Consider the following 16,195-nt stretch of genomic DNA (forward strand, 5'->3'; position numbering starts at 1 on the left):
AACGTAATGAGTGTTGGGTACGTGGTTCTAAGTTGCTGCATGTAAACCTGAAGAAAAGAATGTTATGAACTTCCTGGACAAAAGGAGGGCAAATCACAGTCAGTGAGCAGGTGTAAAAACCCCATTTCTGCAAAGACCAAATGAAAGAAAGTGGTACAAGAGCCTGGCACACAGTAGGAGCTCAATAAAGCAGCCATTCTCTTTTATAACCATTTAACTCAGATCTTGGTAAGGGATTATCTACTATGGTTTTTACCAAAATCCTGGAATCATTTGATATATTCCAAAGAGTCCTTCTATAGTGCAGAGAACTGAGGCTCGCATCCCAGGCAGCTGCTCTGTTTCAGGACCTGTGCTGGATGCGGGGAGAAGAGAGGAAACCCGCCATGACCCCTGACCTCAAGGAACTCGAATTCCAGCGAACGATGAAACATTAAACAATTAATGATCCCCTCTCTCCTGCGACAGTAAAAAAGGAAGCTACGTCCTATCAAGACAACAAATTAAAAAGGGAGACTAATAATGGAGACCCACAGGCGTACCATTTTACGGCATTTAGCCTCACGGTGCTTGACAGATACTGCCTTTTTTAAAAATAAACTGAAGGTTTCTGGCAACCCCGCCTTGAGCAAGTCTACCGGTGGCATTTTTCCAGCAACACTTGCTCACTTCACATCTGTGTCACATTTTGGCAACTTGCACAACATTACAACTTTTTCACTATTGTTACACTTTGGCAGTGATCTGTGATTAGCAGACTTTGATGTCACTATTATTACTCACTGAAGGCTCAGATGATGGCTAGACGTTTTTAGCAACAAAATATTTTTAATTAAGGTACGTACGCACATTGTTTTTTAGACATAATACTCTTGCACTCTTGAGACCACAGTAGGAAATAAATTTAGTTTTTATATGCACTGGAAACCAAATAATACTGTGACTCACTTTATTGCAATACTTGCTTCATTGTAGTGGCCTGGAACCAAAACCTGCAATATCTCCAAGGCATGCCTGTAACTTTGATTAGTAGACCAGGAAGTCACTGAGGAAATAACATTCATGCTGACAATAAAAGATGAGCAGGAATAGGCCAAGGAAAGAATGGAGCAATCTCTGACAGGGAAGCAGCAATTACAAAAGGCTTTAAGTAGACTAGTGCATCGTTTGACTAAGAAACTGCTAAGGGAGTTCCAGTTGTGGCTCAGTAGTAACCAACCCAACTCGCATCCACGAAGATATGGGTTCCATCCCTGGCCTTGCATTGCCATGGTCTGTGGTGTAGGTTGCAGACATGGCTCAGATCTGGTGTTGCTGTGGCTGTGGTGTAGGCCAGTGGCTACAGCTCTGATTGAACCCCTAGCTTGGGAACTTCCATGTGCCGCAGGAGCAACCCTAAAAAGACAAAAAAAAAAAAAAAAAAAGGAACCAAAATAAAGTATCATGTCTAATACTCAGAAAAGAACTGATTGTATGATTAAATTTGAGGTTAAATGGGTGTGGAAAAGCCAAATAATAGAGAGCATTTAGAGCATAGTAAGGAGTGGGGATTTTATTAAATTTATAGATTGTGTTAGGAAACTTTCTCATAGCTCAGATCCAGGTAACACTGGTATTTTGACTAAGCTGGTCATAGTGGAAATGGAGAGAATTTGCTGGATTAAAGATTCTTGAAGGAAGAGCCGACAGGATCTGTGATAAGTAGGAAATAGAGGCCAGAAGAATGGCTTCTGTGTTTCTGGTTTGACTTGAAGAATAATGGAATTGTTTATGGCGATAGAGAAGACTGGAGGACAAGCCCGTTTGGAGAGCTGGAGCATTCAGCTGTGAATTGAGTGTGTTTGAACTGCTGAGACGTCTAAGTGAATCTACTAAGTGGGCTTTTGAGTCTATCAGTCTGATTGTCCAAAAAGAGGTTTAGGCTGAAGACTTTACACACACACACAGGGAGGTTTCACATAGAAGGAAACTGATCTTAGGCAAGACAAGGGGCATGACGCCCACTTAAGGAGGAAGGAAGTAAAAAAAATCAGCACAGACATATGCAGAGATAGGGTGGTTGGGAACAAATGTATGCTCCTTGCTGCCTCTCGTTTACGCAAAGAAATATCCAGTGACATCTTCTAGAAGGGAGGTGAGTATGGAGCGGAGAGCTGAGGACAGTAGGGGAGGTAGGAACCTAGCCTTCAGAGAAGGGAAGAGTAACTCAGAAAGAAGGAAACTCAGTAAGAAGGTTGGCAAGTGTCATGTGATTCATCACTCAGCCCTGGTCAGACATTTCTAGTGACCCAAAAATGCAGGCAATGTGGCTTACTCTGGCCATCCCGCCATGAGTGCAGACACAGAGAGGACAGGTGGAAAGGAGGATCCAGGGTTATTTTCCAAAAGCAGGAATAATGAGGGGTGAGGAGTAGGAGGAGGGTGGTAAGAAAAGTTAAGGTGCAAATAAGAGTGACTGAAGGAACAGACCATAAAGTCATTGCCAGAACCTTAGCATTCTTGATTTCCAAAAACATGTCTTATTCACCGCTGCATGGCCGATACGTAACACACAACCTGATGATGTTAGGGGTTCTCGATAAATAGTCGTTATATTTGTTGAACGAATGATGGGATAGGGTTGTTCCTGGTGAGTGAAGCAGCGGCGTTAGAAATAATACTCATACGGGAATGACACAAATCTCGCTTTAATCCCAGCTTCTTTGGGCATAACATAAATGGATTCAGTCAAGTTCTGCACTTTACTTTCCTTGTCTAACATAAGGACACAAAAGTACATACTCTCTGGGGCCATCATGGAGATTTAATTAGATAATATGTATTCAGCATCTTGCATATAATTATTGCTCAATAAATAATTGAGCAAGGATCTTTTAGATCCCATAGTATCATTTTATAAGATCATCCCTCATTTATCTTCCCTTTCGCGATTGCTCTTGCTTTTCACTCTAGGCATATTCTCTCTGAACAACCATTCTCTCTGGGAAACCAGAATCAGGAGTCCTGGAAGATGGAAAGTGATTTGCTCCTGGCATAGAGGTTTGATTCCCAGTAAAACAGAGTTAACTTCCTCTCACCTCTTGAAGTAGCTGTCACTGAGACTTCTGTTGTTTTCCCCCAGTTTCAAGCTAATTTGTTCCTCTAAGGATTAGGAAACTGTATCTGGGTCCAGGGAAGTGCCAGTGGCATCAGTGTCCTATGAGAAGTCTTAAAACAATGATATATGACACATGACGTCGGGCAGACTCTGCCAGATTGATGAAGGGGGAGCCTCTCCTTGAAGCTGAAGGGCATTCAGTCTGGCAGCGCCTCCGGGCCAGTTTCAAGGGCACAGGGAAGATGGGAGCAAGGCAACCAGACAAAAGGCTTTGACAGAGAAGGGAGTCCTTCCTGGTATAGAAGAAGCAAACACAGCAGGAGGAATCAGAAGCTCTGTGTGGATGAAGGGAGGCAGAGCAGTGGGAGAAAGGAATGTGCAAAGTTCTAAACCCCCTCGTGAAAATGGGCGTTAATGGGGAGCCATGGTCTATTTTAATAGGAAAGATTGAAACCCTGTTGACAGGAAGGCTTGGAGGCCCCTGGAGACCAGGGGAAGTGTGGATGGGGTGAGAGCATCTAGAGACAGGCAGGCAACGTGACAATATCAGCTAACACGCGGTTGAGTCTGACAGAGGGAGGGGAGGAGGAGAAAGCAGGGTTGGATGGGAGAGAGATGACAAAGAAAGAATCAGTAGGGCTGAAAACTAATGAGAGGTTGGGTTCAGAGAAATGAACCCCCCCCCCCAAGACTAAGAGAAAATGGAACCAGCAAGAGAAAGATGAAGGCCAGAAGATACACCTGTACCGGTCCCATCTTAGGTTGATGCCCTTACCAAAGAACAATCGGTGCTTCTGTTCCCCCTGAATTGCCAGAGTCCCCTGGGAGTGTGTCCCCACAATATTGCACCCTCTAGTCAATCTGCTCTAAGATTCAGTCCAGCTTTTGGTCACAACCCCGCAGCAGCAAGAGGCGGCCAGGATGACGTCGGTGCTCGCTCGTGGTGTGTTCTCGCCCCAGCTCACCTGGCCTGGCTTTGGGAAGACAAGGAACTGAGCCGAGACCGTGATGGCCCTGAACCCCGGCCACAGAGAGCGGGTCTGTTCCAAGATATGTCCCGTGTACACAGATGTCTCCCAGAGTGGGGGAAGGGAGTGAGCCCAAGAAAAGCAAAAAACTAAGAAGGAAAAAGGTGCCTGTTCATGGCACTCCCGGCAGCAATGGGTCTATTTTTATATCTGCCACAAGGGGCAGAGGGCTTATGTTGTCATTTCAAACACGGCTTCCTCTTGACCAAGGCAGAATTACATGTGACAGCACTGAAATCAGAACGTCCCTCCAGGCAGCTGTTAACAAGAGGACTTTTAATTGCTCTGGGTATCCAAAGTGACCAGAACCATCCCAGTTTGTCCCAGCTCTTTGGGAAAAGCAGATCATTAATTCCCTAGACAGAATATGAAGAAAACAGCCCACCAGATAATGACATCATTGGGATGCTGTCTGCTCACATTATAAAGGGGCTCCATTCTACACTGCAGAACCTAGACTAATCCGTATTTTTGTAACGTGTCAGTAGAAACTGGAATCAGAGAGAGACAAAGAGAAATGGGTAAGACCAGTCTCTTGGGGGCATGGAAAATGGATTCTAAAAATAACACTGGCGGCTCTTTGTACATTTCATTTATTTCTGTATCCCCACTACCTGGCCGCCTGTCTAGGATTTTAATAAGTTTTGGTAAGCCAAACGGGCCAATAACGTAACGCTATCCAACGTTACTCCTCTACCTGGAATGCCCTTCCGCCATGTGTCTTTGACTGGAAACTTCCTACCCCTATTTTATGTCATATGACAAATCCTATGAAATATCACTTTCTGGCAACCTAGACCAAAAGTATTTCTCCATCACTGCCTTTGAGATAGCATTGTGGATTGTACGAGCCAGCAAGCAAATGGTGTTTTTATCTGGTCACTTATTTGTCTCTGAGAAATCAGAAGGCGGGAACCATTTCTTATTTTCTCTCTCTTGATTCCCTGGTAGAGTTTGGCCCGTCATGGGTTCATAATAAATATGGTTGAGGAACAGCTCCAAGGGATATTAGAGAGAACACAGGGTCAGGGATTAATGACCAATGGACTGCAGGGACAAAGGAGAGGGAAGGTTAATGACATTTTTTCCCTCTGCCTCCTTACATTTCTTTTCTTGACATCAGTAAGGGATCCACACATTCCTTGTGAACTTAATGTAATCTGGCAGCCATGATTTCCTGCAGGAAAGCCTTCTGCCACAAAGTTGCAAGTAAAAGACAAAAATGTGAATGATGTTTTCCCTATGAGAGGTGCCTTTCTTATAATTTTCCCCAGTTGTTTCCACAGCCCAAGTTGGTGTGTGGTCTTTTGGAGGAGAGTAGCTTCCTTGCCACAAGGAGCTGGAACACAGCTCTGAAGACCTCCCCAAGGCAAGTCATACCAGACAGCTGATTAGATCCTATTCTAGGATTCTCTGTTTTCCTCCTAAATCACCATATTTTTTTTTTGAAGTTCATGTGCTATTAGATGGATTACCAGTCGCCTCCATAAGGCATGTGAAAGAATCAACAGGCCGTTTTTCTCAGTGCTTTTCCCTAAGAAAAGTCCATCATACTGGACTTCATCATTTCAGCCTTGCTTCATCTTTTCAAGGGAAGGGTCCCCACATCTGAATCATCAGTTCCGCTCTCTCCATGGATCAAGTCAGCATGTTCCCTGTCATCTTCACCTCCCTGTTATCTTCACCTGCTGGCACATGAAGTTCCACAGGTCTAAAATCTGACTCTAAACCTTCCTCCCTCGCCTGCAAAACCAGTTTCCCATGTGGAGTTCCTTAGCCTCACGTAAGATGCCAGCTCTCTCACAGTCCCCCAGGCTCAAAGTCAGTCATGTTGCATCAGAATGGGAGCCTTCCAATGTATTTCCCCGTCACGAGTTCCCTGCACATTGCATCAAGAACTGTTGTTATAAAGTTCCATTTCTTTTCCTATAAATTCTAAACTCTTCAGTCTGGCTATAAATCCCGGCACGAATCAACTCTTAGTTACCACTCCAGGCTATCTTTTATATCCTAAGAAATCTCTCAAGAACTTTACTGAGTCATTCTACTCTGTTTGCTGTTCACTAAACAGACCTCAACCTTCAGGCTCCATCCTCAGACTCACTATCCTGGATTAAGTGCCTTTATCTCTCTAGTTGTTTTTTGCTCCAGTGTCTGGGCTACTCATTGACTTGAGTCTGATGATTCTCTTTTTTGTTGGTTTGGTGTTATCCTGCTTAGAGCCTAGATGCTGGTTTTCAGACCTATCTTGATTCTAGCCTTGGAAGCTCCCCACCGTAACCCCAATTTCAGCCCTTACCCAGGACCCAGAGCAAGGTACAATGCCCATGGCCACTGTTTATCTCAGAAGGGAGTTCACAAAGTAGTCACGTAAAGGCCTCCTGGCATCAAATCTGAGGAGGGAAGCAGGATTGTAAAATTAAGAGAGAGTAGCACACCATAAGATGAAAAGACATGTAAGATGTTTCTGATGTGTTGCACCATCTGGGTGAATTAATTAGTACTCTTTCAGCTACAATTGATACAGACCTAACTCACACCAGCTTGAGCCATAAAAGGAAAGAATGAGCTTGTGTGATTCAAAAATCCACAGATGTAATTGGCTTCATGTTCGATTGAATATAAACATACAGCTAATGTCCTTCAACATTTTTCTCTCCACGGCTTGGTTTTACTCTCTACTGTGTTTTTCTAGGTAGGTGTTCTCCTTGTGCATCCGAGGTCTAAGCTTCCATCCTACTAGCTTAGCCACCTCAGAGAAGAGAATGCCTCTTTTGCAATATTTGCATCAAGCTTGAGGACTCTTATTCAGTGAAGTGGCTTAGGCTCTGTCCTCAACCCTGAATTAATCATTGCGGCCAGGGTGAAGAAATATACAAGCAGGAAACAAAACAAAGCACTATGTCCACCACAATGGGTAGATAAGCTGGGTGACTGAAGACAAAGTGCTTGCCAGAGGCCTGAATCTGGTGTGTTGAGGGTGATTCTGACCACTTACAGGCCCCATGCTTGGTCTCTTCCTTGAACTTTGGTCCCTATGGAGTCATGAGTGATGATGCACTGGAGAATTACAACTTCCCATCTCAATCCCATGGACACACACACACACACACACACACACACACACAATTCTAGGCGTTCCCATTGCGGCTCAGAAGTTAATGAACCCGACTAGTATCCAAGAGAATGCAGGTTCAGTCCCTGGCCTCGATCAGTGGGTTAAGGATCTGGCATTGCTGTGAGCTGTGGTAAAGGTCACAGACATGGCTCGGATCTCAAGTTGCTATGGCTGTGGCATAGGCCAGTGGCCACAGCTCCAACTGGACCCCTGGTCAGGGAACTTCCGTATGCCATGCGTGCAGCCCTCAAAAAGACACACACACACACAATCTACTCGTGAGTAGAACTTAGATCAATTACGCAGAGGAAAATCTATGCATGGGGCAGGTGTCTGGGGCTACCAGTGAAACACTCCATTCTATGTAGAAGGATGGGAGAGTGAGACATGGCTACAAAGGGAGAGACTCGGAGAACTTGAAAAAGTAAAACTCTCTTCAACCCAGGTTATTATGACCATCCATTCACCCATGCAACCTGCTTACCTTTTCACAGATAGAACCTCTTTAGGGAGTATTTCTGGATATGACCCCTTAATGAACACCTTCCAAAGCCCTTCCTTGTTCTGTACCAAGGATCAGGATCCAGTCGTTCCTCTGTTTCCCCAGCAGACCAATCTAGGTCCAAGGTTAAACACCTCCCAACACTGTTCTACCAGGCTCGGGCCAGGTTCCTCTTTCTTCTTGAGTCCCAACACTCAAGTTAGTTTCTCCCTCCCCAAACTCCGTAATCTGTTGTTTTTTCCACTGCGATCCCACTTATCACAGTCTCCTTTTGAGTTAGAGTTATTTATGCGTGTGTCTGCCTTCGCTGATAGACTGTAAGCTCTCCACAGGCCTGGAACAGCTCTTATGCATCTCCGCATCCCCCAGTGTCAAGTACAGCCCTTGGTGCTCAACCAGTGTTTGCCAGGTTGCTGAAACCAATCCTGTTAGCTGCTTGCACAATATTTTTCAAAAGCCCCACCATTAACTACAGCACTGCTTCCAACTTTTTAAAATTATCCACGCTCCCTTTAAGACATAAAAATTTCATGTTTTCGGTAGGATTGGAGATGTGGTGGGTGTAGGGGTCTGATGAGGAATCCTTTCTGCTCATGCTCTGAACCCATTAAAACCTTAGGCAGGGAGTTCCCATCATGGCTCAGTGGAAACGAATCTGACTAGCCTCCATGAGGATGCAGGTTCGATCCCTGGCCTCGCTCAGTGGGTTAAGGATCTGGCATTTCTGTGAACTGTGGTGTAGGCCAGCAGCTACAGCTCCTATTCTCTCCCTAGCCTGGGAATCTCCATGTGCCATGTGTGCAGCTCTAAAGCAGCTTTATTGTTGATAGAAACTGAACTGAAGAAGTAGCTAAAGCAGAAGGCCAGAGAGCCTCAGCAATTCTGAACAGCAGCCAGGGGTCTCCCTGTGTGTGGGCACACTTGTTTGAAATGCAGGGCTGGAGAGAAGCAGAGCAGTAATTCATGTGTGTCGTGGGCCAGGGGCTCCCCAGATGGAGATAGTGTACCAGTCCATCCTCCCTTATTCTTTATTCAGCAAGAGACCCTCCCTCCCATGGGGAGGGGTGAGCGGAAGGTAAAGAGAGGGCCTGAAAGTCACTGCAGTGAATGAGCCCTTCCTATGGAAGGGAACACCAGGAGCAGGGACTGCATCTTCAACAAACACCTTCCTTCATTAGTCCGTTCACTAAATTATCAAGAAAATAGCTAGTTCTCATCTACCTTCTCCTGAGTACCATGTTGGAACTTGGGATTCCTAAAACAAAGTATAGGACTTTTTAATATAAAGTTCACAGTCCAGCAGGTGAACAGAACAAGCACAATTCCAGCCTTCGGGGGCCTTACAGTCGAGAGACATAAACAGACACGAGATGCATGATGGCAGGTGTCACATCACTAGGGAGCAGTGGAAGCCGTCCAATCCGAGAATCCCAAAAGCCACCCCAAGAAGTAACATTTTGTCTGGAACTTGATGAAGGATGGGTTTTACGTGGGCAAAGACAGGAAGATTGGTGGAGAGAGGGGAGGGAGAGAAAGGAAAAACAGGGGAAGTTCCAAAGAGAGGGAACAGAACATGCCTAGTCCTTGAGGTGTCTACGGCCATGCGGGTGAGGAAGGGCATTCCAAGGGAAAATGCCCAAAACCTCAAAACCCTGGCTTTTCCCCCCAATTTCCAACCTTCCAAAATACTTTAAAACTCCATGCAGAGTCCCAAGATTTTTTTTTAGCACTGAGCTTTCATCTGTTTCTCTCACTCGGCTTCATACTAAAATAAAAAGCTGCTTGTCAAGATACCCAGGTGCTACAGTGATTGGAAGTATAAATGGGATTTAAGTGAGAGACAAGTAGTGACTCTAACAGAGAAAGGGTGGCTGAAAGAAAGAGCCAGGGAGAAAAAAACACAAAATCATCAGGATGGAGGCAAGAGTATCAGCTCTGAAATTATTCTTAAGGGAAAGAACTCATTTAAACTTGTAGACATACTTCTTAAGTGCAGCCAAATTTAAACAAAACTCACCTGGAGGTTTTGGCAGTAGTTTCATTTTTGCTCTGGAAAAAAAAAAAAAAAGTCCACATTACCAGAATCATAATTATCAGAAGTATCTCAACATGAGATGGCAGGGAGACCAAAAAAGGCTTGGTTCTATTTTTAACGTTGCCAGCTACAGCCATGCTGAGCCTAATAGTTGTGATTAGTTGGCCCCATATATGGCACCACTGCTTGGGAATCCAATTCCCCAAATCCATCAATAATACATGGGTGACAACTAGGACACTCAAAGACAATTGATGAAGATACACCATGAACTCCCTACCCTCAGTGTTCTCCCTTTAACACCATGACATCCAAGCTAGAAGAAATCTTAGTGACGCTCGTCCTACCCCTTCATTGTGCATCTGAGACAACTCAGGCCCAAGGAAGGAACAGACCTGATCTTCCCAGCCTCGCACAGCATGTCAGAGCTAGACTGAGCACCCAGACCTCCACATCGTGTGTAATGCTTTGGTACCCACTGGGTTTCAGTCAGTGCACCGAAACCAACTAGGAAGCAGGGGATACCTAAACATAACCATGCTGGCTTCATCATGGATTAAAGCTACATTTGAAGATGAGTAATTACATAGGCTAGTAACATTCCTCTAAAATGAATCTGCCTCCTAAAACTGCTGACTCTCCTTGCATGATTCTGGTCTTAAGTAGCATTTTTCCTGCTGCATCCTATCTTTGCAGTGGGAAACTGTGCCTCAGATGTTTCTTTTCTCTGTTGTTCTGCTAAGTCTCACAGGAACATTCAACTGAATTTCTAACTATTTAGTCTGCTTTGTCGCTTGGCTCCTTTCCTTCTCAAACAAATGGAGGAGTTCTACTGCTTGCTGGAATTGGATTCCTCTCTTCTTTCCTTTGGATTTTCTTTCTCTGCTTCCTAGCCAAGATATTTATTTACCCAACAGCATCCTTTAAATGTGATCTCATATGGTTTCCCACAAGGAGAGATATAAAATTAATAATTTTGCAGTCTGCCAAAAGCCTTGAGCATGCCAACAAATCTTGTGTATTATCATTTTCTGAGTTGAATCACCCTACCCAGGAGATAGTCTCCCAGCAGACTATCTAACCCGGGAAGGACTTTATCTATCATTAGTCTGCCTAGATTCCTTTTAATACGTGTTGTGGTAAGAAGAATCTAAAAATAGTCTCGAAGGCACCCCATGCTAATCCCTAGGACTTCTAATATGATATCACCCTGGTGATTGGGTTGCATTACATGGCAAAAGGGGTTCTGAAGCTATAATTAATGTTACTCATCAATTGACCTGGAGTTAATCAAAGGGAAGCTTCTCTCTATTATCCTGTGATTAATCTAATCACTTAAATACGGAGAGTTATCTCTGGACGGTGGCCCTAGAATCCTAAATCCAGAAATACACCAACCATTTTTGGAGGGGCTTAGACAATAGCTGCAAGCCCACTTATAACACCCAAGTCACCATGACATTAATCCAGAAGTTCTTTGGAGTATATTGTGTTGATCTGTCTAGTATGTCCAATTCTTCCATGTCATTTATGCATCTCACCAAGGCTTCACAAGCTATTTCCTAGTATGGATTCCTCATGTGACTCCTTTGAGTGATTCCTGGTATCCTGGTACATGCATTCTAGTCTGCTTTCTGAAATCTTGCCTTTTTCCTTATGTTATATTTCTTTGTGTTTAACTGTCACATTTTCTGATCTCATAACAACTGAAATGCCTTCCTTTCTAATGCCCTTTTTCAGAGCAATTACATGAGATGCAGCTACTTTTACTTTTATAGCTGCTTATCATAGCCCTTAATATCTCATTTCCTTTTTTTTTTTTTTTTTTTCTGTCTATTTTGCGTTTTCTAGGACCACTCTCACAGCACGTGGAGATTCCCAGGCTAGGCGTCCAATCGGAGCTGTAGCCACCGGCCTACACCAGAGCCACAGCAATGAGGATCCGAGCCATGTCTGCAACCTACACCACAGCTCACGGCAACGCCAGATCCTCAACCCACTGAGCAAGGCCAGGGATCAAACCCGAAACCTCATGGTTCCTAGTCGGATTCGTTAACTACTGTGCCACGACGGGAACTCCTCATTTCCTTCTTATATCTGTTCCCCTAAGATGTCAACATTTTTCGAAGGAGCTATCTTTCTGCTTTAACACTGTTGCCCTAGGTTTGATTTCCAGTCTTCCGTTACTCTTGTTGAGATAGTAAGACTAAAGCATCCTAGTCAGGATATTCTATTTCCTCCTCAAGTTCCTAAATAATGTGGCTCCTGGAAATGAAATATTCCAAGCACAGGCATTCTTCTTAATTGCTTTTTTTTTTTTCTTTTTTGGTCTTTTTAGGGCCATGCCCGTGACATATGGAGGTTCCCAGGCTAGGTGTCAAATTGGAGCTGTGGCTACCTGCCTACACCACAGCCATAGTAACATGGGATCCAAACCATGTCTGTGACCTACACCACAGCTCACAGCAATGAGCTGGCTCCTTAACCCACTGAACAAGGCCAAGGATCAAACCAGTGTCCTCATGGATCCTAGTCGGGTTCGTTACCACTGCGCCACAACAGGAACTCCCTTAATGGCTTTCTTAACCTCCGGGTTTTTAATAATTCCTGCCAAGAAAATAGCTATTCTTCTTTACAGTAGGGATAGCCTTTTATTTTACCTGGTTTTTTTTTTTTAAATTATAGTTGATTTACAATGTCGTGTGAATACACTCTACTGCCATTCTATGTGTGAAACCACCTTTCGGTCTCGGGGAACGAAAGCCATGGGCAGAACCCCAAAATGCATAGACTGCATGATCCCAGGGCAGAGCATGAACTCTCAAGAACAGGAAGACTATGTTTATAAGATATTAGGACCTCTGGTTTCCTCCTTTGTTCCTTAGTGTGGCAAGGAGGATGGGTTGGGGGGCAATTTCAGTCCTGCTACCTAGACCTGGCAATAGCACCTTCAAGTGAGAGCTCTAGACACTGGGGCTCTGCAGTACCTGACCCCCGTAACTTCCATGGCAGTTTAAAGTGATCACTTCTGGAGTTCCCGAGGTGGCTGAGTGGTAATGAACCCAACTAGTATCCATGAGGATGCAGGTTAAATCCCTGGCTTCACTCAGTGGGTTAAGGAGCCAGTGTTGCCATGAGCTGTGGTGTAGGTCGCAGACACAGCTTGGTTCTGGTGTTGCTGTGGCTGTGTGTCTGTGGCGTAGACTGGCAGCTGCAGCTCTGATTCGACTCCTTGCCTGGGAAATTCCATATGCTGCTCATGGGGCCCTAAAAAGCAAAAAAATAAAAATTAAAAAAAAAATTTAAAAATAAAGTGGCTCAGTGGAAACAAATCTGAGTAGTATCCGTGAGGACGCAGGTTCGATCCCTGGCCACACTCAGTGGGTTAAGGATCCAGCATTGCTGTGTGCTGTGGTGTAGGTCACAGACTTCGCTCAGAACTGGTGTTGCTGTGGCTGTGGTGTAGACCAGCAGCTACAGCTCCAATTCAGCTCCTAGTCTTTGGAACTTCCATATGCCGCCAGTGCAGCCCTAAATAAAAAAGAAAAAAAAAATTAAAAAATGAAGTGGTGACATGTAGACCTCTTGGCTGATGACTTCAGGCAAAGCAGAAATTCTGTGCCACTCTTTAAGACCAAAAGTTTCTCATATCTGCCTCAGCTTCAACTGAAATACTAGTGCAAGCCCTACCAGTGTGGTTCAGGTAAGGCTAAAGCAGACCAAAGTGAAGATCTAAATGGCCAGCATATCCTGAAGGCCATGCTTGTTAAAATCCATCCTGGTTTGTATAATGACAGCCACTCATTGGTAGGAAGTGCCTCTAGGAGGGTCACTTGCACAAGCATGGAACTAAAACCAGCACCATGGTGTGACACAAGTCAAGGCAAATTAGTGAAAACCCAGTGTGGGTGCCATAAACCAGAACTTTGGGCCCAAAGACAGGTTCCTAGCCAATAAATCCTCTATCTCAACACCTTCTATTTTACCAAAACGTCATTCTCATCTGTGGTTTAAGATTATCTGCTTTCATCAAATGACAGAATTTTTGTGGTCACTAAGTAACATGTCACTATTTTCTAATCATGGAGCAAATGCGATATGGACACTGGATTGGAGAGATGGAGATCAGCATGTCACCTTTATTACTGATAAAAGTTACATTGATTGACATGGCTTTCATGCAGAGCCAATGGAATTGAACTTCCTCCTAAATCACTGCCCCAACTTTTTGGGCATATAAGGTCTGCCCACTCAAGGTGGTGTGTAATAGATACTGACCAGGGAGTTCCCGTCGTGGTGCAGTGGTTAATGAATCCGACTAGGAACCAGGAGGTTGGGGGTTCGATCCCTGGCCTTGCTCAGTGGGTTAAGGATCTGGCATTGTCGTGAGCTGTGGTGTAGGTTGCAGACTCGGCTAGGATCCTGTGTTGCTGTGGCTCTGGTGTAGGCCGGTGGCTACAGCTCCGATTGGACCCCTAGCCTGGGAACCTCCATATGCCGCGAGAGTGGCCCAAGAAATGGCAAAAAGACAAAAAAAAAAAAAAAAAAAAAAAAAAGATACTGACCAGATGCTTCCTCTTTACCAGTAATAATATGATCAAAAGAAGAGCCAGAATGGACTGAACAATTTGCTAAATGATTAAATCTCTCTTTCTTCCTTGAGGATGAAGACAGAGAAAGAGGCCAAAATGTTACTATCATGGAACTCTTTCTATATGAAAACTTGAAGCCAAAGAGGAAGGAAGTTCACTTAAGATCTTGGGCCAATTTCTAAAGAAATGAAGACATTATATAGGTAAAGCTACACTAATTACTGAATGCCTGCTTTTATAGTTTAGAGGTCTAAGGCTTAAGAAGCAACCAATTCCACTCACCATGCATTCATTCTTTCATTCACTCATTCAAACAAGATGTCTTGAAAGCCAACAATGTAGAAGGAGTTGTTAGCAACTCTCTCTTTTTCAAATGAGGAAACCCAGAGCAAGAGAGATAAAACAATGTGGCCAAGGTCACATGATACATTGGGGAGAGAGCTCAGGCTAAAACCTGTTCTTCCAGGCATCATGGGATGAAGAGATAGTACAGCATGTGGTGCTGGGCAAGTCGCATCTGAAAGGCTGCCCTCCATTCTAGGCCCCTCCATGAAGTGAGTGACTGGCAACCCCTGTGATCCAGAAGATAGAAGTCAGAGGAGTAAGGAAAGGCTGGAAAATGTGTCATGTGAGATGTGGAGGAGGCAAGCTGGGGTGGAAAGAGTTCTTCCAATGGTGTCAGGTGACCGTTTTCAAGACACAGATTCAATACTGTGGAGCTGCTGTAACACCGGACAGGTCCCCTCCTCTTCCTGAGCCTCCAGTCCTTCCTCCATAATCAGAGGGGACAGTAACATCATAGCCACTCGCACAGAACTGCAGGGAGAATTGCACGTGAGAATGGACCAGAATGATTCTGTAAAGCTGATGTCGATATTAGCCACATTATCATCATCATCTTTCTCATTATAATTAAAAGATAAGGACTTAAGAATATTTAGCACAGAGAAAATGAAGCCAAGTTGATCCCTGGGATATCTGAGGTACTGTCTCTTATAACAAAGAAAGGAGGAAGGGAAGGAAGGAAGGAAGGAAGAAAAAAAAAAAACCTTGCTAGCCATCCAGTTCTTAATCACTTTTCTAAGGGTTTGTTGCACTTTCACAACTATTTAATGCTGTGATTATGGTGGTCCCCACCATACAGATAAGGAAAATTAAGCTTCAAAGAGATTGAGAAATTTGACCAAAATAGCCCGGTGAGTAAGTGGCGGAGTCATGGCTGGGATGAAGTGAAAGCCCATCCTCTTCTCTCCACCCCACCACCAGTCAGCATGTTTGAGAACACAGCCCAGCTTGAATGGCAGACCTTCACGATCTTGAGCTTGGGTCAAACTTGAGTCGGCCCGGCTGGCTCAAAGCACAGCTACCCTGCCACCATCAGGGCAAAGAGGAAAGGGGTAGGGAGTGCGGGCTCTGGAATCAAACTCCTTGCATTTGCATCTGTTTCTTGCCACTTAGCTATGCGGATATACTTAAGATATTGAATCTCGGTGTCCCCTTTCCTTCATTTGTAAAGTGGAAATAATAATAGGCCCACTATTTCAGGCCATTACACGAGTTCACAGATGGGTCCTTGGAACTGCGTGTGAAAGTACAACTATTCTTGCTGAACTGTTTGTCAAAGGGAATAGAAGGCATCGACTTTTGTTCTCAGGTGTAAGATGGGGAGAGAGATTGGACCAGATGACATTCAGGTCCCATTCCCGTTCTCAGATCTTAAGTACACTTTTCTTTCCTCTTACTCTCTATTACCAGACAAAAGCCTCCTGGAAGCATGCTAGACATCAGTGGAGAACCCTGCCCAACATTGATTTTTATCATAG

The 16,195-nt window shown here is 44.4% G+C and overlaps 1 protein-coding gene across 2 annotated transcripts in view; it reads right to left on the reverse strand.

Moving 5' to 3' along the window:
* Positions 1-16,195, reverse strand: part of LOC146403664 (uncharacterized) — a 49,402-nt gene that overhangs the window by 13,106 nt on the left and 20,101 nt on the right. For both annotated transcript variants that reach the window (XR_014843343.1, XM_085021669.1), the window contains one exon: positions 9,763-9,794. Coding sequence is in view for 1 of the 2 variants with exons in the window: in XM_085021669.1 (XP_084877795.1) it covers positions 9,763-9,794 (32 nt within the window). In the remaining variant the exon portion in view is untranslated. The remainder of the gene's footprint in view (positions 1-9,762; positions 9,795-16,195) is intronic.

This window comes from Sus scrofa, chromosome 4 (assembly GCF_054392235.1).
Source record: "Sus scrofa isolate SSC_HxYL_T2T_F1_AM1 chromosome 4, Sscrofa_HxYL_maternal_Yorkshire_Landrace_v2.0, whole genome shotgun sequence".
NCBI classification, from domain to species: domain Eukaryota; kingdom Metazoa; phylum Chordata; class Mammalia; order Artiodactyla; family Suidae; genus Sus; species Sus scrofa.